The sequence below is a fragment of the Ornithorhynchus anatinus genome, chromosome X5 (assembly GCF_004115215.2).
Source record: "Ornithorhynchus anatinus isolate Pmale09 chromosome X5, mOrnAna1.pri.v4, whole genome shotgun sequence".
Lineage (NCBI taxonomy): Eukaryota > Metazoa > Chordata > Mammalia > Monotremata > Ornithorhynchidae > Ornithorhynchus > Ornithorhynchus anatinus.
The window spans coordinates 21,923,080-21,948,159 of NC_041753.1; the positions used below are offsets into that span (position 1 = coordinate 21,923,080).

The window sequence follows — 25,080 nt, forward strand, 5'->3', positions numbered from 1 at the left end:
ACAATTATGTGGTACGAGAAAAAAGGAGCTTTTACTTCCTCCTCAAAAACTGGGGTTGGGATATTATTAGGCAGCGGCATTTATGTGAGTCAATACAGCAGTAGAAAACTCTGTCACTGTCTTGAAGGGCTTGGCTCAACCAAGTCCGACAACCAGGTTTTTACCCATCAACTATCGATCGAGTGGAGAAATGGGTGAAGATTAGTGTGGCGGACCTACAAAATGGAAGTAACATTAATCAATCCATTGAGAGTCTTTACTGTCTACCATGTGAGAATACTGAACAAAGCACTTGGGAGAGTACAATCAAGTGGAAGTTGAAAATCTAATGCAGTGCTTGGCACCTAGTAGTAATCGCTTAACAAATACCACAGTTATTGTTATTAGAAAACAGACCCATAATATTTACAGGGAGAAAGTAGAAGTGTTTTCTCTTCTCCTTAAATTGTGAATCTCATGTTAGAAGGGGACCGTTTCCAACCTGATTATCCTGTGTTTAGTAGAGTGCTTGGCACATAGTAAGCACTTCACAAATACCATCATCATCATCATCATCATGAGCTCAAATAGCAGAGTACGGAAGTTAATATGCACAAAAGGGCAGGGAGAAGTTCCAAGTGGGAAGGTGCTGAGATGATAACTGGGAGGATGTTCTCTGGGGAGAAGCAGCAGGATGGCCTAGTGGATAGAGCCCAAGCCTGGGAGTCAGAAGGTCCTGGGTTCGAATCCCGGCTCCTTCACTTGTCCGCTGCATGACCTCGGGGAAGTCACTTCACTTCTCTGGGCTTCAGGTATGTCAGATTAAGACTGTGAGCCCAATGTGGGACAGGGACTGTGTCCAACCTGATTTGCTTGTATTCCCCCGAGGTGCTTAGTAATAAGTGCTTAACAAATACCATTATTATTAATTATTAAGAAAAATTAATCATGGAAAGTATCTTGGAAGAGGTGAGATTTCAGAAGGGCTTTTTTAAGGAAACAGCATGGCTTTGTGGAAAGAGCACGGGCTTGCGAGTCAGAGGAAGTGAGTTCTGATCCCTGCTCCGTTACTTGTCTGCTATGTGACCTTGGGCAAGCCACTTATCTTCTCTGTGCCTCAGTTACCTCTTCTCTAAAATAGGGATTAAGACTGTGAGCCCCACATGGGACAATCTCCCTACCGTGTATCTACCCCAGCACTTAGAACAGTGCCTGGCACATAGTAAGTGCTTAACAGATACCATCATCATCATCATCATTATTATTATAGATGGAAAAAACTAGGGTCTGGTGGATCTGAAGCGGGAGAGAGGTCCAGGCAGGAGGAAGGGATATCTTCTTTCGCCATCTCCCTAATCCTATTGCTAACTGGTATCTAAGGCAATACTTCAGTGGGTTTTAATGAAGAACCTCCAGTCAAAAATTTCCACGCTCTACAGATTCAGCTCCTTTAAAGGGCCATTTTGTTGCTGGAGTATCAGTCAGGGCACTAGAAGTTTGGATTGCTTCAAATTCTTACAATCTATTTGAAAAAGTTGATATTGGCAAAAATCATTAAACTTATAAATGTAGATGGAAAATACTAAGTTCTCCTTAAAACAGCGTTCAGAGGGAAAGGGGAAAATCTTTTTAGTTAATCCCGAGCTATTTATGAGACCTGTAACCAGGTTACTCAACACAGTAGGAACCATGCTCATAGCTGCAGTTTAATAAGGCCAAGTGTGTGCGTCTGACCTGAATTTCCAAATGGTTTCATGCTCAAAATTGGAATCTGTTTGCGCAGTGTAAGAGAACCTAACTATAGCACTTTGTGTCAGCTCCGGCAAGTACAGTACTTCATTGACATTCAGTGAACATAATCCTCATCCCCACCCTCTCCCCACAAAAAAAGCAGGTCAGCGGGTGCAACAGAGTTCATTTTTATAAATACTTTCCCAGGATAATACTCAATGAAAGTATAATAGCATTATCTCCAATGGTATTCTGGGACACAAGCCAGTACTAAACAGATTCGGTATATAAATGGATTAGAAAGAAAGGATCTTTCCAATAGCTTAACAATAATAACCTTAGGGAGCCCTATTTTGTTTCCTCCTTTCCAAGGTCACGGCAGATGACAAGAGCGCCACTGAAAGCCCCCAAAACTGTGAAAACCTACCCTTGACTTTTTAGACAGCGTATCTACCAAACTTTCCCACGTACACTCAAGGATTCTTTTAGGACACAGTCTTCATTACCTTTAAACAGCAATCAGTACCTCTTAGGGAGCAAGGATGATTTCTAAATTTTAAAGTGAAAATAAAAAGGTATGTCTTCAGGGGCTAGGAGCTGGTGAAAATAGATTAGAGAGGTAAACTGGGCCTTGAGAAGCAGCATGGCCCTGGGGATAGAGCATGGGCTGGGGAGTTAGAAGGACCTGGGTTCCAATCCCTACTTCATCACTTGTCTGCTGCATGACCTTGGGCACGTCACTTCACTGTGCCTCAGGTCCCTCATCTGTAAAATGGGGAATAAGACTGGGATCCCCATGTGGGACAAGGACTGTGTCCAACCTGATTTGCCTGTATCAACCCCAGCACTTAGGACAGTGTCTGGCACATAGTAAGTGCTTAACAAATACCATTCAAAGAAAAAATATGTGATCTCGGATGGGGTGGGAAGTATCTTATTTTTCCTTCCAGCATGAGACATTTTCCTGACACTGTTCTTCAAATGTTTTCTAACATTTAGTTGGTCGTTCGCCTTCACTGGCCTATGCGGTATGAATGTATCATTACCCCCTCCCATAAGAGATGCCAAAGAAAGGAAATTAAGTCACTTGCTCAACGTCACTATTCCAGTCAGTGATAGTGACGGAAAGAGGCTAGGTCCTAGGCTTTGAATACATCAGCAACTGACTCTCCCATCTGAATTACCAAAATAGAGATTACTGTCCAAATGGTATTTAGTGAATGGATAATAGCAACACTAAAGGTATTTCTTAAGTGTCTACTCTGTGCCAATCACTGAGGTAGAAACAAGATAATGAGATTGGTTGCAGTCCTTGATCAATCGATCAATCAATTGTATTTACTGAGCACTTACTGTGTGCAGAGCACTGTACTAAGCACTTGGGAGTGTACAATATAACAGAGTTGGTCTATACAGGATTCCCAGTCAGAAAGGTGGGAGAACAGGTATTTTATTCCCAATTTATGTATGAGGAACCTGAGACCCAGAGAGGTTAAATGACTTGCCCAAGGTCACCCAGCAGGCCAGTGGCAGGGTTGGGACTTAGAGCCTGTCTTCTGACTCCCAGTTCCAAATTCCTTTTCAAGAGGCCGTCACTGTCTCCGATTTTACCTGGCAGTACATTTGGGTTTAAAAAAATACATTGGGTTTCATTCAGGCTCACTTTATTCAGGTTTCTTTCAGGTGACAAAATAATCCTGCCCTTTTTAAACTGGCTTTCTCCTTCTCTTTTTGTTGGAAGAGGTACATTCCATTCCAAGTACAGAAGAAGTGTAGCCTAGTGGAAAGAGCACGGGCCTGAGAGTCAGAAGGGCCTGGGTTCTAGGCCTGGCTCTGCCATTAGTCTGCTGTGTGACCTTGGGTAAGTCATTTAACTTCTCCGTGCCTCAGCTACCTCATCTGTACAATAGGAATTTTAAGACTGTGAGCCTCATGTGGGACATGACTTGTTGCCAACCTGATTAGCCTATATCTACCCCAGCACTTAGTACAGTGCCTGGCACATAATATATGCTTAACAAACGCCATTAAAAAAAAAAAGTACTTGGCCTCTTGAGAGCTACAATATATCCAGGCTCAGGTCCCTGTGTTCACTGACTTTTCCATTCCATTCCAAGGTCTTGGAAACATCTCCCCGATTTATTTTACTCCAAACCCCCCTCCCCGGCCCCGGAACCCACGCCCCAAATCAGAGACTTTATGCTGTAGAGAAAATTTTCAATCTGTAAAATCCAATCTGTGAATATAACAGTAGAGAGATGGAAGATAAGTTTAAAAGAAAGCAGGACAGATAGTGATAAGCAGGAGGAAAAAAAGTATCATTTTTATTCACTCTCCGAAAGCAAGATAATTTTCTAATTTCAATCCCTGACAAATTCATGCCCAGAGGATCCATTCAAAACTCATAAAAAAAACCATTGCAACTGTAGAATTTAAAAATGTATGGGTCAATCTGATAGGTTTCTGCTAGGCAAGTCTACGCCAATATGTATATTTCCCACAATTTGTGGTATTTTTGAATGCATTGCTGAGATCGTCAGAAATGAATCCCTTCATGCACTGTGCGGGTATGTGTTATATGCGCACATGCACACACACGCACATCATATACGTCAAATTTGAAGATGTATCACAGGGGTGAGCTCCGATCCTGCCTTGGCCCTGGCTTTCATCACTCTCTGTCCAGAGGGGAGGGGGAGAGACGGGAGGAGAGAGGGGAGGATAAAAGAGTGGTCGGCTATGTACCTACATCTGTTCCGTCTCCTCTGGAGGCTCTAAAGAGGATCCAATCATTTATTGAGCACTTACTGTGCGCAGAGCACTGTACTAAGTGCTTAGGAGAGTACCACGCAACAACAGACACATTTGCTGCCCATGACGACTTAGAGTCTAGCGGTGCGGTCAATTGGTAGGTGAGCAGGCCACGGTCATCTTAGACTCTCCCCCTATTCGTAGTCAAGTCTCAACAGGGAGAAGGAATCAGTGGAGGGCATATATACAGATCTGCACACATGCAATTGAGCCAGCCCAACCCATGGGTGCCCACGGCAGAGTTACCGGTTGGGTTGAGAAGTAGATCTTCGTTGCTCAGGCATGCGTGGATAGCCTACGGATTTGGGGGCAACATACAATACCCACGCCGATCTCTAAATCCTTTCCAGCTTGTGCATGTGTGAGGATCATCCATTAGCTGCACTGTTACACCGACTATCCACAAGTGCTAGGTGCTGTCTGGTTTTTACACTCCCTGTACCATGATCTCCTGAAGGGAGTGTGGCTCAGTGGGAGGAGCCCGGGAGCCAGAGGATCTGCGTACTAATCCCGGCTCTGTCAAGGGCCTGCTGGGTGACCTTAGGCAAGTCACTTCACTGCTCTGGGCTTCAATCCCCTCATCTGGAAAATGGGGATTAAGACTCTAACTCCCCCAGTGCTTAGTACAGTGCCTGGCACATAGTAAGTGCTTAACAAATACCATCATTATCATCTCTGCTCTAAGAATCATACCAAACCTTTTTAGAAGTTGTCAGCTCCACTTTTTGAAGTTTTATGGACCCCATGGAGAAGACTTGCGCTCCTCCTGAGTCAGACCTGCAGCAAAGACTACATCTTCTATGCCCCAGCAGGGACCGAAGCGTGATTAATGGTCTTCTTAGCCTCTCACCACATCACGCGTGTTCAGTCCACCAGTCTTACAGGCTGCCCGGAAGATGGTATCTCACAGAGACGCCTGTTCATTGGCTCCATTCTTAGAGACGGATAGGCTTTCTTGCTGATTGATAGGACGGCTTCAATGGTGTTGCAGTTTCTTCCATTCAGTTGCCTGGGTGATTTGAGTTCCTTGACATAAGGTATAGAGGCAGTCCATCTACCAACCCCTGTTTCCCCAACGACTTCCATAAATCATTTTTTCCCAGGCAAAGCCATCTCAGCGGGAAGTGGGGCCAAAAGCTGCTTGCTGAAAAAGAACCCTCAACCCTTGGCTTTGGTTTGTTTTTGCTTTGACTGCACCTTTGGTTCTAGGCCTCGCAACAATCTCCTGGTGAGGGAATGCTGGCTGGGAAGCAGGAATACAGCAGAGATTCTCATCACCTCATCCTACTTCCCCAATGTGGCTAATTCTTTTTCCTCTCCCCGTTCTTTTCCCGTCTTCCCACTTGGCAGCAGCATTTTTTTTCTTTTTTTTTTTATGGTATTCCTTAAGTGCTTAGTATGTGCCAGGCACTGTACTGAGCACTGGGGTGAATACAAACAAATCGGGTTGGACACAGTCCCTGTCCCACGTGGAACTCACAGTCTTAATCTCCATTTTACAGGTGAGGGAATTTAGGCACAGAGAAGTGAAGTGATTTTCCCAAGATCACACAGCAGACAAGTGGCGGAGCTGGGATTAGAATGCAAGTCCTTCTGACTCTCAGGCAGGTGCTCTATCTCGGCTCTGCCACTTGCCTGCTGTGTGACCATGAGGATTAAAAATTAGAGAAGCAGGGTGGCCTAGTGGAAAGAGTCCAGGCTTGGGAGTCAGCGGTTGTGGGTTCTAAACCCAGATCCGCCACTTATCAGCTGTGTGACTTGGGGCAAGTCACTTCACTTCTCTGTGCCTCAGTTACCTCATTTGTAAAACAGGGATTAAAACTGTGAGCCCCACGTGGGACAACCCGATTACCCTGTATCTACCCCAGCGCTTTGGACAGTGCTTGGCACAGAGTAAGTGCTTAACAAATACCATCATTATTATTATTAAAATTGTGAGCCCCACATGGGACATGAACTGAATTCAATCTGATTAGCTTGTATCTTCTACCCCAGCACTTAGTACAGTGCCTGGCACAATAAAATACAAAAAAACCCAAAAAATCCATGGATCCAGATGTCCAAAGTGATGGAGGGCCAAAAGTGCAGAACTTCATTCATTCATTCATTCAATCGTATTTATTGAGCACTTACTTTGAGCAGAGCACTGTACCAGGTTCTTGGGAGCATACATTGCAATAATAAACAGTCACATTCCCTGCCTAGAAGGGGCTCACAATCTAGAGTCTAAACTGTGGGCCTTAAATGCCCTGCTGTAGGGTGTGGGTTCTGGAGTTGTTAAAATGGGCGACTAGTAATCGGGTGCCTTACCGTCCCCTCTAGGGCCCAATTGGCTATAGACCAGGCTTGCAGATTGCGGGTGTGATTTTCAGGACAGGAGTAACCAGTCTCTACTTCTTAGGTGGTTGTAGCCTTCATGAAGATTATCGGGGTTTCTCTGAAGGTCTGTCGGGCGAGAGAGAAATCCTAGGGCTCTGACGGCTAGACTATTTTATTTCTGGGACTTGGGTCTTTGGGAACTGGCGAACAGCTGGAGTTGCTTCACCCTGCTGCCTGGATCATTATTCTACAAAATCATTCAGTCCGCATCACCCCGCTCCTCAAGAATCTCCTGTGGTTGCCCACCCACCTCCGCATCAAACTCCTTACCATTGGCTTTAAAGAAGTCAGTCAACTCGCTCCCTCCTGCCTCAACCTCACTGATCTACTCCAACCCAGCCTGCCCGCTTCACTATTCTACCACCAACCTACTCACTGTAACTCGATCTCACCTATCTCGCCCACGTCCTCTCTCTCCCTGGCACTCCCTTCCCCATCCCATCCAACAGACCGCTGCTCTCCTCCATTTGGCCTTCCCTGACTAAGCCCTCGTTTCCTCTATTTGCCCTCCCTTCTGTGTTTCCTATGCCCTTGGATCTGCGCAGAGAAGCAGCGTGGCCTAGCCGAAAAAACCCAGGCCTGCTCTGTGACCTTGGCGCAAGTCACTTACCTTCTCTGTGTCTCACTTCTCTTATCTGCAAAATGGAGACATAATATCTGTTCTCCCTCCTACTTAGACTGTGAGCCCCAAGTGGGAACCTATGATCTTGTACCTGCCCCAGTGCTTAGAACAGTGTTAGGCACGTAGTTGGCCCTTAACAGATACCACAATTAGTATCATCTGTTTTCTTGAAGCACGTGATAATTATCCCACTCTAACTCACACAGCGCTTATGTACATATCCAGAATCGATTTTAATATCCCCTCTAGACTGTAAGCTCCTTGAGGGTGGGCAATTTGTCTACCAACTCCGTTGTACTCTACTCTCCTAAGTGCTTAGTCCGGGGCTTCCGCATACAGTAAGTGCTCAAAAAATGTCACTCCTTGATTGAAGAGTCTAACTTGATTCTGGTTGTCCTTCCCCATCTGTGTCTATCTCTTGCTATATTTCTACCAGGAGAAGCGGGATTTAGTGAGGTCAAAAGGACCTGGGTTCTAACCCCAGCTCCACCACTTGTCCGCTGGGTGACCTCGGGCAAGTCACTTCACTTCTCTGGGCCTCAGTTCCCTCATCTGGAAAATGGGGCTTAAGACTGTGAGCCCCATGTGGGACAGCATCTGTGTCCAGCCTGATTAGCTGGTATCTACTTCAGCACTTAAAAGAGTGCCTGGCACAAAGTAAGCAATTAAATACCATTAAAAAAACCCCCACAAAAAAACCAAAAAAACCCTTCCTCTGTGGAACCTGTATGTCTCATCTTTGTGATCAGGTCTGTTAAGGTACATCTTGGGAGTAAGGAGGTGAGGGAGTCTTCCACTCCTGTCTCAGGCTCTTTTCTGTCCACTTTTTAAAAAAACTGAAAATCAAACATGTTCTCCTGAAATATCTTCCTTTCTGAACAAATTCTGGAAATTATGCAAGTTTCAGCTACGCATATGATATGCCAACGCTGCAAATTTTAGGTTGCTGGTACAGGAATAACTTTACTTAAGGAGATAGGCCATGCCATATTTAACTATATGGTAACTATAGGAACTATGCAAATTATGCAAATACAAGTCTCACCCAAGCACGTTTCACATTTTTAGACTGTCATAAAGTAATACATTTTGCAGATATACAGACCCCAAACTAACTTTTTAGTTAGTGATTGGATTATGCACATATGTGCAATGTACAAAGTTAGGCATTTTAATATGCTTGGCCTGGGAATATTTAACATTATGGCTAGATAAATGATGTAAATATGCAGATGTGCATTATGCCTGCCTGAATAAACTGCTACCCTATTGCATATGAGCAAATTTGCAGTCCCATAAATATAAAAATGTTATAAAGGATGAGGATGAACTATATAAATTAGGTCATAAGTATTGTGCACACCCACATAAATTATGCAACTGTATATTGTTGTACATGGGTAATTTTCTCAGTTAGATATGCAGGTCTTAACATCTCTAATTATGAATGAATGTGCAAGCTCTGCATAGTGTTCCATCTCTTTAAAAATTGATTATGCACATAATTCTTGCCTGTTGCTCTTTATTTTATGGGGTATCCACTGCATTGTGAGGAGGTGTTCTCTTTCAACCTCCCCAAATCTGAGATCCCACCCCTATCTCCTACAGGGAGCGAGTAGTCTGAGGGTTCAGTTGTGTTGGTGAGATCCTCACTTCAATTTACTCGGAAGAGCCCGGTCTTGGGTCATGATTGGCAGGGACAGTGTCCACTGATTCTGTTGTACTGTCCTCTTCCCAAATGCTCAGGACAGTGCCTCTAGTAAGCGCTCAGTAAATACCACTGATAGATTGATTGGAAAACCAAGGGCAGCCCCGAGTTTATAATAATAATAATTATAATAATGGTATTTGTTAAACGTTATGTGCCAAGGTCTGTTCTAAGCACTGGGGTAGATACAAGGTTAATCAGGTTGTCCCACATGGGGCTCACAGTCTTAATCCCCTTTTTATGGATGCGGTAACTGAGGCAAAGAGAAGTTAAGTGACTTGCCCAAAGTCACACAGCCGATAAGTGGCAGAGCCGGGATTAGAACCCATGACTTCTGACTCCCAAGCCCGTGCTCTTTCCACTAAGCCATGCTGCTTCTCTGTAATATAATAACAATACTAATGATGATGGTATATCAGGTGCCTACCTGGATAGGACAAATCTTGCCTCAAAGGCTCCAGCCAGCGGAAAATCTGGAAATGGCCCAAGGTTTTCCAGGATCAGGAGACCAGGGGCCAAGTTCAGGGGCTCCTGGAAACCTGGGTTGAGGTTTCCAGGGAGACCAGGGCCCTGGTAGGGGTCAACACATAATCAAAGGGTGGTTACTCACTTTTGAGTGGGGGGAAAGTCTCCCATCCTGTAAGTGTGTTTACAAAGAGGCCATAGAAAGGCTAAGAAAGCTGTGTTCTTACAAACTACCTGTTTTAAAGGTTGCTGCACTCTAAATTCCATAATTGGCTGCTCAAATGCTTTCCTTTCCTATTTCTAATGCTGTCATAGAAACAATTTTCTCAACCCAATCAATCAGTGCTATTTACTGAGCTCTTACTAAGCTCTCAGAAGAGTACTATATAACAGAATTAGCAGACATGTTCCCTGCCCATGCCTTAGTGCCTTCACAAACTAGCATTCTGAAAAGTTTCTATTTTGCAAACTGATACACTTCTCTCCTGAGTAACAGGTGAAAATTTCTGTTTTCAAACAAAGTCATTTCCTGAAGACAATCAGACAGAAAGGATTTGAAATTTCAGTCCAGGAGCACTCTGTTCTCTTCCTGTTTAAAATAAATAGATCTCCTTCACATCCAAAGATGATGCTATCAATGGCGAGATCCTAGCCACATGTGCAAACGGGGCTGAAGAGCACAATGCAAGACCAACCCACCCTCCCATAGGGCCCGTCTCTGTTTTTGCCTGTCTCCTTGTCTCATCTTCCCAAGGCCTTCACTCTAGGAGAGCAACCCCTCTCCTGATTTCTAGGCTTGTCGGTCTGTTGCAGTTATCTCCCGATGGTCTGTTGCTATGTCACGTGGTTTGAAACTATGCTTCTCCACATCTTCAAAATGTTTGTTCTGTCTCCCAGAGAGAGAAGAGAGAAAGAGAGGAAACAGAGGGGAGAGAGAGAGAGAGAGAGAGAGAGAACAAACACGAATGGGGGGAAGGGAGAGAGAGAGAGAGAGAGAGTCCCTTTCCAGTTCCCCATAGGGCAGCTGTTTGGGTATCTTGCTATTATCCATTCTCCTCACGTGTCCCACCCAGCAGAGCCTAGGTGCTGTTGAGTATTGCTTCAATGCTGGCAAGCTGACTGTGTTCTAGGATCCCCCTGGTTGATTTTCTTGTCCTGTCACGTGATATAGAGTATGGTTCAGAGGTGATGCTGATGAAATTGGTCCAGGAGTTGGTTGGGTCTTCTGGAAAAGTCTGGGTCTCACAACCATAGAGAAGGCAGACCTGCTACTTGGCATGAGCCTGATGCCCTGTCACTTCCCCACTCGCTTTCAGTCTTCCAAAGTCAAGGCTGACCTGTTTTATTGTTTTCTATCTTGCTTTTTATTGTCCTTGCCTTGTTGGACAGCACACTGCCTAAGCAGAATTCACTGACGGTTTTACGTTCTTTGTTACCGATGAAAAACTTCGGTTCTGTGGGGGGTTTCTAGGCTGGAATATGATTTCCTTTTACTTCAGACTTGTCAGACCGTAGTGCTGTGTAGCATCTATCTGCAAAGCTATTCGTAATTACCTGCATGTCTCCTTGGGCATGTCTCGAACAGTGTCATCTGCAAAGATAGCAGTTCCCGGGCCACTGTCTCAAGTCAATCCATCAATCAATCAAATTTATTGAGCACTTACCACGTGCAGGCACGTTCCCCGCCCACAATAAGCTGACAGTCGCCGTCGTCAAAAATCTTCGAGGCCTCTAGACTGTAAGCTTGTTGTGGGAAAGGAACGTGTCTGCCAACTCTGTTGCACTGTACTCTCCCAAGCGCTTAGTACAGTGCTCTGCACATGGTAAATGCTCAATAAATATCATTGATTAACTGATGATGCACGTGACATGTTGAGCCAGAAGAGTTCCCCAGTGGATCGGCCACATATTCTGACACAAGCTTGTGCCCCTCTTGTTCCGCTCTCGAGCGTGGCGGTATTAAGTAGGTTGAATGGGCCCAGACGGGACACATAACCTTCCTTAACGCCATCAGGGACGGGGAAAGAGTCAAACAGGACTCCTCCAACTAACTTGGGTGTCATCCCCTCATGGTGAAGTCTAAGAATCAATCAATCAATCATATTTAAAGAAGCCTGGTGAATTCTTCAAGGCAGCCAAGTTTGCATGGCAGTCGCCAAACTCTGGTCTGTTGGTGTTGTTTTTGTTAGATCCACAAATCAAACATTAACAGTCTGCGTATTCATTTCTGCACCTACCACACTGTGAAGATCATATCCGTTGTCCCTTGATTTGTTCCAAAGCCACATTGTGATTTAAGTGGACCGTGTTTTTTAGTAGGTTGTTGAAAAGGACTCTCGCTAGACTCTTGTCAATCATGGAAAGCAGGGAGAGTTTTCCCATGACTTCCTCAGTCAACTCTCTCTTCTTGAAAATGATGATTCACATGGCATCCTTGAAATCTTGGGGCAATTTTCCAGGGATCCATACAGTTGATGCAGATGTCTGAGGATTACGTTGTTTGCAGATTTCTGCAGGAATGCCATCTAGTATGGGTGGGGCCTCTTCAGAAAGCTGGCGGCCCTGAGGCGAGAATTCCAGATGTTCACTTCCCCATGTGACATGAGGCAATCTCTAGTCATCAAGTGTGCAGCATATGGTGATGGGCAGTTTCTCAGCCCCTGTTCCTGATTTTACAATTACTCTCCCCTCCCTTCAAAGCCTTATCAAAGGCACATCTCCTCCAAAAGGCCTTCCCTGATTAAGACCTTCTTTCCCCTTCTCCACTCCCTTCTGTGTAGCCTTGACTTGGTCCCTTAATTCATCTCCCCCGCCTAAGGCCCAACGCACTTATGCGCAGATCCATAATTTATTTATATTCATGTCTGTCTCCCCCTGTAAGGTCACTGTGGGCAGGGAATGTGTCTGTTATATTGTCCTTCCCCAAGCCCTTAGTACAGTGCTCTGCACACAGTAAGCACTCAAAAATGATTGATGGACTACTTTTGTGTGTGTGTGTGTGTGTGTGTGATACTGAAGCGCTTTCTGTGTGCCAGGCACTGTACTAAGACCCGGGGTGGATACAAGCAAATTGGGTTGACACAATCCCTGTCCCACATGGAGCTCAGTTTCAATCCCCATTTTACAGATGGGGGAACTGAGGTCCAGAGAAGTGAAGTGACTTGTCCAAGGTCACAGAGCAGACACGTGGCGGATCCTGGATTAGAACCCATAACCTCCTGGCTCTGCCCGTTAGCTGCCTGCTGTGTGACCTTGGCCAAGTCACATAACTTCTCAGTGCCTCTGCTTCCTCATCTGTACTACGGGAATTCAATACCTGATCTCCCTCCTGCTTAGATTTTGAGCCCCATGTGAGACAGGGACTGTATCTGACCTGATTTCCTTATATCGATCCCAGCGCTTAGAACAGCGCTAGACATACAGTAAGTGCTTAACAATTTATAGCTGTAGTAATAACAATAATAATAACAATAATAATCACAATAATGAGGGAAGGAGTTGAATGACTGGCTTTGGAAGAAATTTAAAAGTTTGGGTAATTAGCATGTCACAAGGAAGATCAGATAAGGTGCAAAAGCCCCTCTACCTCCCCAGGTGCCCTCCTCTTCGAGAAGCCACTCTGTATATGTCTCTCTGCCTACTTGTTTCTGTCTGGCTGCCTCAGTCTCTCTTCTCCCCTCAATCAATTAATCAGTGGAATTTGTTGAGTGCCTACTGTGTGCAGAGCACTGTACTAACTACTTGGGAGAGTACAATATAACAGATTAGCATGGCCTACTGGCTAGAGCATGGGCCCGAGAGTCAGAAGGACCTGGGTTCTAATCCCCCGCTCCACCACTTGCCTGCTGGGTGACCTTGTGCAAGTCACTTGACTTCTCTGTGCCTCACTTCCCTCATCTGTAAAATGGGGATTAACACTGTGAGTCCCATATGGGACAGGGACTGTGTCCAACCTGAGAAGCAGCGTGGCTCAGTGGAAAGAGCACGGGCTTTGGAGTCCGAGGTCATGGGTTCGAATCCTGGCTCTGCGACTTGTCAGCTGTGTGACTGTGGGCAAGTCATTTAACTTCTCTGTGCCTCGGTTACCTCATCTGTAAAATGGGGATTAAGACTGTGAGCCCCACGTGGGACAACCTGATTCCCGTGTCTACCCCAGCGCTTAGAACAGTGCTCTGCACATAGTAAGCGCTTAACAAATACCAACACTATATCTACCCCAGCGCTTAGTACTGTGCCTGGCACGTAGTAAGCACTTAAATATCATTCCCCAAAAAAAGTTGATAGACACGTTCCCTGCCCGTCCTCTCTTCTTCTCTCAGTTTCACTGAATCACTTTTGGTGTCTGTTTCTGTCTCTACTCCTGCCAAATTGAAAAAAAGAAAAATAGGCAGGGAGATACAGAAAGAGAGAGACAAAAGAAAAAAAAAATCAGGGAGAGAGGACACATGAGACACACAGGCCTAAACCAAACTGGGAGCCGCAGGGGGATGAGAGGGTGGCGGAGGGGCACTCCCACCTTTTATCGGGTGGCTGATTTTGCTCCACTCTCCCTGGCACGGATGTCCCCAGATTCCTTCCAACCTTCACTGGGTGCCCCTCACCGGATAGAGCTGGTTCCTATCAGCATCTCCCAGGCATTCCAACTCCAGAGACAGCAGAAGTTGGGGTGGATCTAAGAGTGGAAGGGGGGCCTTGGGATAGATACACAAGCTCCTGGCTGCCACTGCCAGAGCACTGACCCAATTCCCCCCAAAGGGCCCTGAAAAACAGCAATCCCGCTGGGGCTGCCTGCTTCCCGCTGTTGTTAGTAAGCAGGTGGTGCTGGCCCGGTCCTTTCGGCTGAAATGGTCTGGATGGAGAGTTTCGTAGCTGGTGGGGGTGGCCGCCTCATAAACTGACGGGGGCTGGTGCGAGGGTGAGAAATGCCTGAAAAGCTGCAGAGCCCTGGAAGCCCCATTCGCGACAGGGACTGTGTCCGACCTGATTAGCTTCTACTTCCCCCAGCGCTTAGACCGGTGTTTGATACATAGTCAGCACTTATCAAATACCATTTAAAACAAACAACAGTAATAAAAAAAAAAAACCCTGGGATACGGCCAGTGGATCCTGCTCCTTCGGGGGCTGTGACCGCTCCGAATCAACTTGGAGGACAGCTGCTTCGGGCCCATTCGCTGAGGAGATGCTGTGGCTTTACCCCGGCAGGGGCCTCGAAGCGAGTAACCCCCACAACGATTCGGGGCTGTCAAAACCAGCCCCCATCTAGGGCAGGATCCACCGACTCCGTCCCCAGCTTGGCCACTCTCCCTTCTGTCCCGCCGTCCCTCTGCTACCCGGCCCTTAAATACCGAACGAGTCAATGAAAACCTAACGCCAAACCTTTTTAGTGATTCCTTTATTTCCGAGGGGGGCAGCTGTTACGGGAGGATGGGGAAGCGGAGGATCCTGGAATTAACTCAAAATGGCCACCGCACATGTGGCAGAGACAAGGTTGGGTGCGGCGGGAACTCTGCGCATGTGCGGTGGCCAACTGGAGGAGGTTTCCGGGAGGGGAACCATTTTGAGATGGTCCAAGGGCTCTCTGTCGTCCTCGCTCCGGGTCGCCCCGAGACAACCACTTACCTCGCTTACCGGTCTGAAGGCGGACCGGAATACAGGCGCTTTCCATCTTCCTCAGAAGTAGGGGGCCGAGCACGTGCACGGATCCACATTCTGGCAGCTCTCGTGGGCTTCGGGGGGCCTCCTTCTTCATGTCGGAAGGCACGTCCAAGAGCTCCTGTCAGCGTGGACCCCCGGGAATGATGTCCTCCTTAACCACAACAAGGGGGATTCCATTCACACTCCTCAGCGATGATGGGGGCCGGTAGTGGGTACGAGGCTACCTAGCTTCGGCAGTGATCGACGAAAGCCTTCGGCAGTAGTCGGTGTGAGCCTGGATCTCTTCAGCCTTGGCATCCCTCCACTGATCACTCGCACAGAGTCCCCCCCCAAGTTCTGGGAGGGCCTGGGTTTCAGTTATGATCTTGAGGAGCTGCAAGTCTTGTTTTGAGGAGCCTGAGTGGTTTCTTAATCTGATCCATTTCCATCAAGCCAGTCACCCGATCTCTTAGCAGTATCCACTGTCTTGATGGCTGCTTGGTAAATAGTGTTTCTGAGAAGGGCTCACTTCTGCTGTCAACCCTGTCACGATGAGGCTACAAAGATTAGTAATTAAGGGGGCGTTGAGGTCATTAAGGTCAAAGGAAAAAGAGTGAGGGAAACACAACAGTAGACCAAAGAACACAAAAGGCACACTGCAGCAAACAAAACCTAAGTAGATTTATGTGTTAATGTATCATTCTCTTATTAATCAATTAGTATTATTCTATTATCAGTGCTAAAATGGGTCCCGCTCTCACTGTGGAGCTGCAGAAAATTTAAACTTGCATTGCTTTTGGGCTATGAAATGTTAATAGATATAAATCATGGCCTCTGCTGCCCTTTATTTTAAGAGCTGTAAAACGGAGTCCACATTTTACAGGGGTTTTACCTCTTTCTACAAATGTTGGTATTTGTTAAGCGCTAACTATGTGCAGAGCACTGTTCTAAGCGCTGGGGTAGATACAGGGTCATCGGGTTGTCCCACGTGAGGCTCACAGTCTTTTAATCCCCATTTTACAGATGAGGGAACTGAGGCACAGAGAAGTGAAGTGACTTGTCCACAGTCCCACAGCTGACAAGTGGCAGAGCTGAGATTCGAACCCATGACCTCTGACTCCCAAGCCCATGCTCTTTCCACTGAGCCACACTGCTTCTCAAATGTGAAAGGTTCCAAAGTTACAGACTCACAATTCTACATTTCCCGTTCCACTGAAATGCCTGGAGACTTCTTGGCAGCAGCTGTCAACAACAGCCATGTCTGCACAAAAGAGACCCAATCTCTCTGGGATAGCGGTCAAGAGATTAGTGAATGTTACTGGGGTCGGACATACAGGCTTTTTGGTACGACTCATCACTCAAGGCCTGCAAAACAATACGCTGAAGATACACAGCTGAGGGTGGCGTCTTCTGGCCCAAGAGAATCTTTTCAGCTGGAGCTTACACATTATGTTATTTCTTAAATCTGCCCTCTGCCAAACAAACCCAGTGGATACAAGGCCATCACATCAGACAGTCCCCCATGGGGCTCACAATGTAAGAGGAGGAACAAGTAGCTATTTTACATGTGAGGAATCTAAAACATAGATGGATTAAGTCTAGTCTATCAGCTCTCACTAGACTGGAAGGGCTCATTATCGGCAGGGAACGTGTCTGCTACTTCTGTTGTACTGTACTCTCCCAAGTGCTTAGTGAGTGCTCTGCACATACTAAGGGCTCAATAAATATGACTGATCAAGTCAATCATAATTGTTGAGCACTTATTGTGACCAGAGCACTGGACTCAGCGCTGGGGAGAGTACATTCTAACAATATAACAGACACAGTCCCTGCCCACAACGAGGTTACAGTCTAGATGACTTGCCCAAGTGACTCGGCCAAGGACACACAGCAGGTCAGTGGCGGAGCTGGGACGAGAATCCAGGTTTCGATCAATTAACCAATCAATCGCTGGCATTAACTGGGCGCTTAGTGAGTGCAGAGCACAGTACTAAACGCTTGGCAAAGTACAATACCACAGAGGTGGTGGACATGCCCCCGGCCCAACTTTTACTTGGGGCCTGAGTATGCGTGCAACAAATCTGCTATTAAGGTTGGCGAGTTTACGATGTCAAAACTAGATGGACTTTTTGGATGTCCCCGAAGACTGCAGGAGGGGAGAACGATCACGGCTAGTACGATAGATCTGGGAGTCATCCACCCAGTAGCTGAAGCCACGGGAGTAGGTGAGCTATCAGAGGAGCGAGTATTAACTGGCAAGAGTGAGGGCTTCTGAAGAGAGTCTTGAGGGGTACACCCACAGTTAGTGCGTTAGAGATGGAAGAGGATCCCGCAAGAGAGAAAGAGAGGAAAAATAATAATAGTAATAATAACAACTGTGGCATTTGTTAAGCACTTACCATGGGCCAGGCACTGGTACTAAGCGCTGGGATGGATACAAGCAAATCAGGTTAGACAGTCTCTGTCCCACACGAAGCTCACAGTCTCAATCCCCATTCTACAAATGAGGTAACTGAAGCCCAGAGAAGTGAAGTGACTTGCCCAAGGTCACAGCAGAAATGTGGAAGAGCCAGGTTTAGAACTCAGTTCCTTCTGACTCCCAGGCCCGGGTTCTACCCACTAGGCCACACTGTTTCTCAATAACCAGAGTGGTGGGCAGAAAACCAGGAGAAATCTCAGTGGGTGAAACCAAGGTCGGATAGTGTTCCTAGGACGAGAGTGGTCGCCGATGACAAAGATGGCTGAGAGGTCAAGGGGCATTATGACAGCCTAGGACCATTAGATTTGGAAAGAAGGATGTCAGTGGGAACATTGGAGAGAGAGCTCAGTGGAGTGAAGTGAGCAAACACCAGATTATGTACCACTTTTCTCTTCCAACATGCTTTCAAATCCATATTTCTGTTTTTGCTTTTCCATGGTATTTGCTAAGCGCTATGTTCCAGGCACTGTAATAAGCACTGGGGGCAATCCACGTTAATCAGGTTGGACCCAATCCATGTCCCACATGGGGCTCACAATCTTAATCCCCATTTTCCAGATGAGGGACCTGAAGCACAGAGAAGTGAAGTCACTTGCCCAAGGTCACACAGGAGGTGAGCGGCGGAGTCGGGATTAGAACCCTGGTCCTTCTGAGTCTACCCAAGAGGCCACGTTGCTTCTCAATGTTCCCACTGTTCCTCTCAACATCCCTCAGCAGTAAAGAGAGGCAGGTAATGTGTGCCTCCCTCGACCCATTTTACAGAGGAGGCTCTCCCAGAGCCCAGCCCACACCTCACCACGGTGATGGCGTATAATAACTAGAAGTAGAACAAGGCCTGTCGGGGCTAGACGCTATCAGCAGTGAAGCTTTTTTGACTGAAAAAAACACCTAAAATATCTGCAAAGTGGACAAGCTCGGCGGTAATCGGCTGACTAGTGTGGGAGGTAAAGACTGCAGCAGCTGCTCACTTACGGTGCTATGACACAGCACAGTATCTGTCACTTGGAGACTAATTGGGTCCTGCACGTAAACTCTTGCATGCACTTTTCAGTATAGTAGTCACAGCATCTATTAAGCACACAGTGTGTGCAAAACACTATATTAAGTTTTGGGAAAGATCACACAGGTGAGAAGTAGCATGGTCTAGTGGAAAGAGACCGGGGCCTCAGAGTCAAAAGACCTGAATGCTAACCTCCAGCTCTGCCAACTGCCTGCTGTGTGACGTGTAACCTTGGGCAAGTCACTTCACTTTTCTGGGCCTCAGTTTCCTCAAATGTAAAATGGGGATTCAATACCTGATCTCCGTCCTACTTAAACTGTGAGCCCCATGCGGGACAGGGACTGTGTCTGACCTAATTAACTTGTACCTACCCCAGTGCTTAGAACAGTGTTCAACAATCAGTAAATACTGAACAAATACCATTAAAAAAAAAATGTGCGGCCCCTTTGCCCTCCTACTTACATGTAGCATTTCTTGCTCCATTGGGAACATGATGGGAGGGGAGGAGAGTGTGCAAGCTACCATTACTACACATTCCTTTGCACAGGTTCTCATTTTATTGGGTTTCTTCATGGCATTTGTTAAGCACTTACTATGTGCCAGACACTGTACTAAGTGCTGGGGTAGATACAAGTTAATCAGGTTGGACACAATCCACGTCTCACGCAGGGCTCGCAGTCTTAATCCCCATTTTACAGATGAAGGAACCGAAGCCTGGAGAAGTGAAGTGACTTGTTCAAGGTAACAGAACAGACAAGTGGGGTAGCCGGGATTAGAACCCAGGTCCTTCTGATTCCCAGGCCTAGGCTCTTTCCACTAGACCCCACTGTTTCTTTTCGTTAAGCCTGAATGATATTTGCTGCCATGTGGCCGTTTGTTAGCTTCGCTTTGCTCTCTCTGCCAGCCTACCAGAGTCTTGAGGATTCCCAAGAAGGTAGCTGGGAAACAAGAAAAAAGAAGGCGGGAAACAAGGAAAAAGGAGGCAGAAAACACTCTAAAAGCAGTCGAGTTTCTGTTGGTTAGCTAGCAACAGGATTCCAGGGCTGGGTTTGGAGCCGAGACTTGTAAGTGGCTCCATAAAGACTGTTCCTATCTGTGTGGCACAACCCTCGTTAACAGGTGGTGACTGCTTAATTTGGGGTTGTCCTTAATATAATCTGGCCCAAACCAGACTCTTCTGAAAAAGTATCTTCAAAATTCTATTTGGTCCAAGCTGTTACAACCATCATCACCAATGGGTAAGGAAATCCCAGAGTCCCTGTGCATTTAATAGCGAGGGCTCTATTTTGTTCCACTAAGAATAACGGAAAATTTGTTAGGACACTGCACAGAAATAGAATGGAATGGGGCTTATTTTCCCTCCTTCTCAAGCAAAATGAAAATTCTGGACCTTGAATTGTTTAGTGATACGTGAGCCCACCACACATTCTAGTCCTGTCGAGCTCTCCTTCCTACTCACCTTCTCCACTTCTCAACTCAGTCTTGTAATTATTCTAATTTACATACATATTTGTTGACTCTCTAGCTTGCTTTCTCTATTCCATTTGAAATTTCTAGAGGGTTGGGACAGGGCTTATCTGTCAACATGTACTCCTTGGTTCCTAGGACAGTGCTATATATAATTATGGTTTTTGTTAAGTACTTATTATGTGCCAAGCACTTTTCTAAGCAACGGGTTAGATACAAAGTTATCGGTTTGGACACAGTCCCTGTCCCGTATGGGGCTCACAGTCTAGGTAGGAGGGAGTGGGATTTAATGTTCATTTCACAGATGAAGAAACTGAGGCCCCAGAGAACTGAAGTGACTTGTCCAAGGTCACACAGCAGACAAGTGGCAGAGCCGGGATTACAACTCAGGTCCTCTGACTCCCAGGCCCAGGCTCTTTCCACTAGGCCATGCTGCCTCTCTATCAGGTGGGCACTCACTAGTCATTGCTGATGGTGGTAGGAGACATATCAATAAAGACTGCACGTATATGGGCACTGCAGTGGCAGAGATTTTCGCCTAACCTCTTCCGTCAAGAAAACAAAGGTGGGGAAATCACTTGGCGGGAGATTAGCGGGGAGGGAAGGGGGACAGAGAGGAGGGAATACCGTGGAACGAGATGAGAGTGGAGACACCTCAGAATTGTGGCATTTGTTAAGCGTTTACTATCATTATTATATTTGTGAAATACCAACTACTTGCCTGGCACAGCACTAAGAGCTGGGATTGATACAATACGAGCAGACTGGACCCAGGCCCCGTGTGATCTTCGAGAGGAGTGGAGTTTGGAGGAACTAACTGAAGCTAAGGAGGCCACTGAAGGAACTTGAGATGAGGCGGGTTTGGAGTAGAGTTACGGGACCTGGAAGAGTGGGGAACTGCACGAACGACGACGACCACTACTCCCCGGTTTTCTCATCAATTTTCCGTGTAAGGATCTCGAAATTACCTGCGGGTCTTGTTCCGGTAGAAGGCTAGCTTGCTTTAGTTTAGCTCGTACAGGAAATGAAATATTAGAATTCCACCACACAACATTTGACGGTGTGAGTGAGGAGGGAGGGGCAGGGTCTGTAAGCTCTAATGCCTCACCGTTGGTTTCTGCAAACCTCCGCACATCAGCCAGAGTTTTCAGCTCTTTCCTCGGACAAGCTGCCACACACAGAGCAATGGATTTGATTTTCCGGTGTGTTAAATCCAGATTGCAGGGATCCAAAAAGAATACATACCTAAAAATAAGGGAAAACAGTCGGATCATTATTTTCAGAAATTAACAGGATTTACAGAAGTGCGCGTTTTGGTTCTCCCGTGTTTTCTCCAAGCCATTTCATAAAGAGCATCACTTTTCCCTCTGGACTGTAAGCTCATTGTGCTTCTGCCAACTCTGTTGCATTATACGCTCCCAAGTGCTTAGTAGGGTGGTCTGCACATAGTAAGTGCTCAATAAATACCACTGACTGATTGCTTCCTATTAAGAGAAATATTTGATATTTACTTCTACACCGTATCTCACTCATTTCTCGGTATACGCGGGTTGGTAAGTTGAACAAAATTTACAACACAAGGGCTGACGAGAAGAGTCAAAGGACTTCCATCCCAACAGCCACAATTCTTCCAAGCATTGACTCTGGTGTACGTTGTTCACTCAAACTGAAGAGGGTGGGCAACTTCTTGATGCTTCTACATTTAAAAGACTGAATGGTTAGGCTATGGCATTTCCCAAATGGTAATGGACTGATTACTCTTTGGGAAGGTAACTGAGGTACAGACTCCATCATCTTTATGGTTTGAGGACGGCAAAAACATGGAAGGCAAGGAAGCAGCATGGCCTAGAGGAAAGAGCTCATCCCTGGGAGTCTGGGTGACCTTGGGCAAGCCATTTAACTTCTCTGGGCCTCAGTTACCTCATCTGTAAAATAGGTATTAAGAGTGTGAGCCCCATGTGGGACAGGGACTGTGTCCAACCTGATTAGCTTGCATCAACCCCAGGGCTTAGTACCATGTCTGGCACATAGTATGTGCTTAACAACATTTTTTTAAAAAAAGAATATTTTCATTTAAAATGAGGCATTTTACCAGGGAGAGATTATGATCTCAGGTTTTAAGTATTTCATTTTGCAAGTGAGAAGCTTTTTAGATTTTACTCAAAATTTGCCAGAATTTGGAATTCATGCTTTCTGCTTTTTTCCCCTTCTTCCAGCCCTCCACTGCCCTTCTATCCAGTACTTAGTCCAGTACCGGGCACATAGTAGGCACTTAACAAATACCATAATTATTATCTAATTATGCCATAATTATTATCTGTAAAATGGGGATTCAATACCCATTCTTTCTATCTAGGCTGTGTGCCCCCTTTGGGACAAGGATTGGGTCCGACCAGGTCATCTTGTATCTATTCCTGAGCTTAGGAACTGAGTGTGGGGTGGTGGTGGTTAGGGAATTTCAGGTGTGGGAGGCAGGACATGAACCTGATGCTGGATCTGAGAGTTGAGTGCGAGCTGGGGCAGACCAAAGAGGGTAAGGTGGGAAGTAGAGGCTGTGTAAGGAGGCGAGAACTGGCTGAGAATCTTTAAGTTCATTCAGTCAGTCGTATTTATTGAGCACCTCCTGTGTGCAGAGCACCGTACTAAGTGGTTGGGAGAGTACACTACAACAATAAACAGATACATTCCCTGCCCACAGCAAACTTAAGGTTAAGTAATTTTCATTTGATGAGGAGAAAAATGGGCAGCCAGTGGAAGTTTTTAAGGGAGTGGGGTGACGGGTGCTGAATGATGATTTTGGAAAACTCATGTGGGCGGCAGAATGGGGGCTAGAGCCAAGAGATGAGAAGTTGCAGGCGGTGAGCTGAGGGAGGTGGCTGATGCAGGCCAGAATGAGTAGCCACCCACCTGTACAAGTTATGCTCCATAAAGGAGAAGTCCTTATTATTCCCATATATCCAAGCAGAGAATCATTAATCCTCTGAATTTCTTATGCAATATTTTCTGATCAATGTTACTGCTCAAATATTCTGCAAACCAATGATATATTGAAATGAGAAAAATGAGAACGTGAAACCCTCGGCGTTCGCTCCATTTTCCAGGAATCCTTTTTTGGGGTTGGGTTGTTTTTTTATGGTATTTGTTAAGTGCTTACTATGCGCCAGGCACTCTACTAAGCACTGCGGTGGACAGAAGCTAATCAGGTTGGACACAATCCATGTCCCAAGTGGAGTTCAAAGTCGTCATCCCCATTTTACAAGTGATGGAACTGAAGCACAGAGAAGTTAAGGGACTTGCCCAAGGTTACACAGCAGACAGCAAGTGGCGGAGCCGGGATTAGATCCCAGGGCCTACTGACCCCCGGGCCCGTACTCTACCCTCTAGGCTGTGCTGCTTTCTAACTCCATTAGGTGGTGGAGAAAACTAAATCGGAAAATGTTTCTTAGAAGACCAGAAGGGGGAAACAAGTAGGAAAATTCCCTGAGTGAGATGTGTCTTGAATTTGCAGCTTCAATAATAACTTCCATATGGTATAGTTTACATGTGAGAAGTCTACAAAACGTGCTGAATCTTACTGCAAGATTAGCACCGAATATTGGTGAAACTCGGTAGCAAATATAGCTCTGGTTTGATTTAGGACCAGTTATTTACGACTGAAACGGTGAAAACCAAAGCCTGTTTTGAGAACGTGAATTACGTCATAACACACTCAGTACTGTATGTGTAAACTTAAGCCTCATGCTCTTTAATCTTTACTTGATATTCATCACTAAACTTCCTAACTCATCATTAAGATGTACAAAGATTTGTATTTTTCATGGTGCATTGTTAACTTAGTCTTTATACAGGAACAACAATCATATGCGTAACCGAACCTACGTGAACTTCTAATAACAATCTGTCTTTAGTGTTTACTCTGAGTCTACTTCTTTAAATGCACCCTAAATATCCTGTTTTGAATTTTATCAAAAATTTTAAAGCTTAAATTCCTATATTGTTGATCAGACAAATAATGTGAGCACTTTCTTCAAACTGCGAATGATTCACCGACATACCATCATGAGGCACAATCGATACTGAACCGAGGACTAAAATCCCACTAGGAAATATCGTCATTATCAACTGTATTCATTGATCCTAATATAAGCAAAGAACAACAGAACGTGCAAAGCTCATTAAGCAAACTTCTGATATTGTCCCAATGCATTTAGAACAGTTAGTCCGAGACTAATAGCCAGCTGATTTAAACATGCTAGAAAAACAAATTTCATAGACAACCAAGTCACCTCCATGCTATACGATATTTGCTCCAAAGAGAGAACATGTCCTTATGACTCCTTCTAGACTATACGGTCGTTGTGGGCAAGGGAATGTGTCTATTATACCATACTCTCCCAAGCCTTGCATACAGTAAGTGCTCAATAAATACGATTGAACGAATGAATGAACAAAGGAGAAATGAAATGAGCCTACTTTGGGAAGCCTTAGGAAAGCAACAGCACAGCAAGTAAGATGGTTCCTCATTAAGAAAGGACCAAGCAGAGTATATTTGCTCCCACAGATTATAAAATGGGTTTCTGTTGTTTTGTGAAGGAAAACTGAAGGTGAAGGTGTGGAAGCACCAGTGGTTTGGGCCTTGCATCAGCACCTTCTCTTCAGACTGTCCTCTCTGAGCTGCTCTGCCTCTAGTCCTGCTTGACCGTCTCCAAACCATCTTAAGTGAACAAGATTAACTCCGGTGACTAGAATCATTCATTCATTGACTAGAATCATTCATTCATTCAATCATATTTATTGAACGTTTA

The 25,080-nt window shown here is 45.7% G+C and overlaps 1 protein-coding gene across 3 annotated transcripts in view; it reads right to left on the reverse strand.

Moving 5' to 3' along the window:
• The window catches only part of SLC44A1 (solute carrier family 44 member 1), a 123,435-nt gene that overhangs the window by 50,966 nt on the left and 47,389 nt on the right, over positions 1 to 25,080 (reverse strand). For 2 of the 3 annotated variants that reach the window (XM_029055277.2, XM_029055276.2), the window contains exon 4: positions 21,384 to 21,520. In XM_029055277.2, the coding sequence (XP_028911110.1) occupies positions 21,384 to 21,520 (137 nt within the window). Of the gene's footprint in view, positions 1 to 15,314; positions 15,868 to 21,383; positions 21,521 to 25,080 lie in introns of those variants that run through there. The other variant, XM_029055278.2, reaches the window with a different exon arrangement.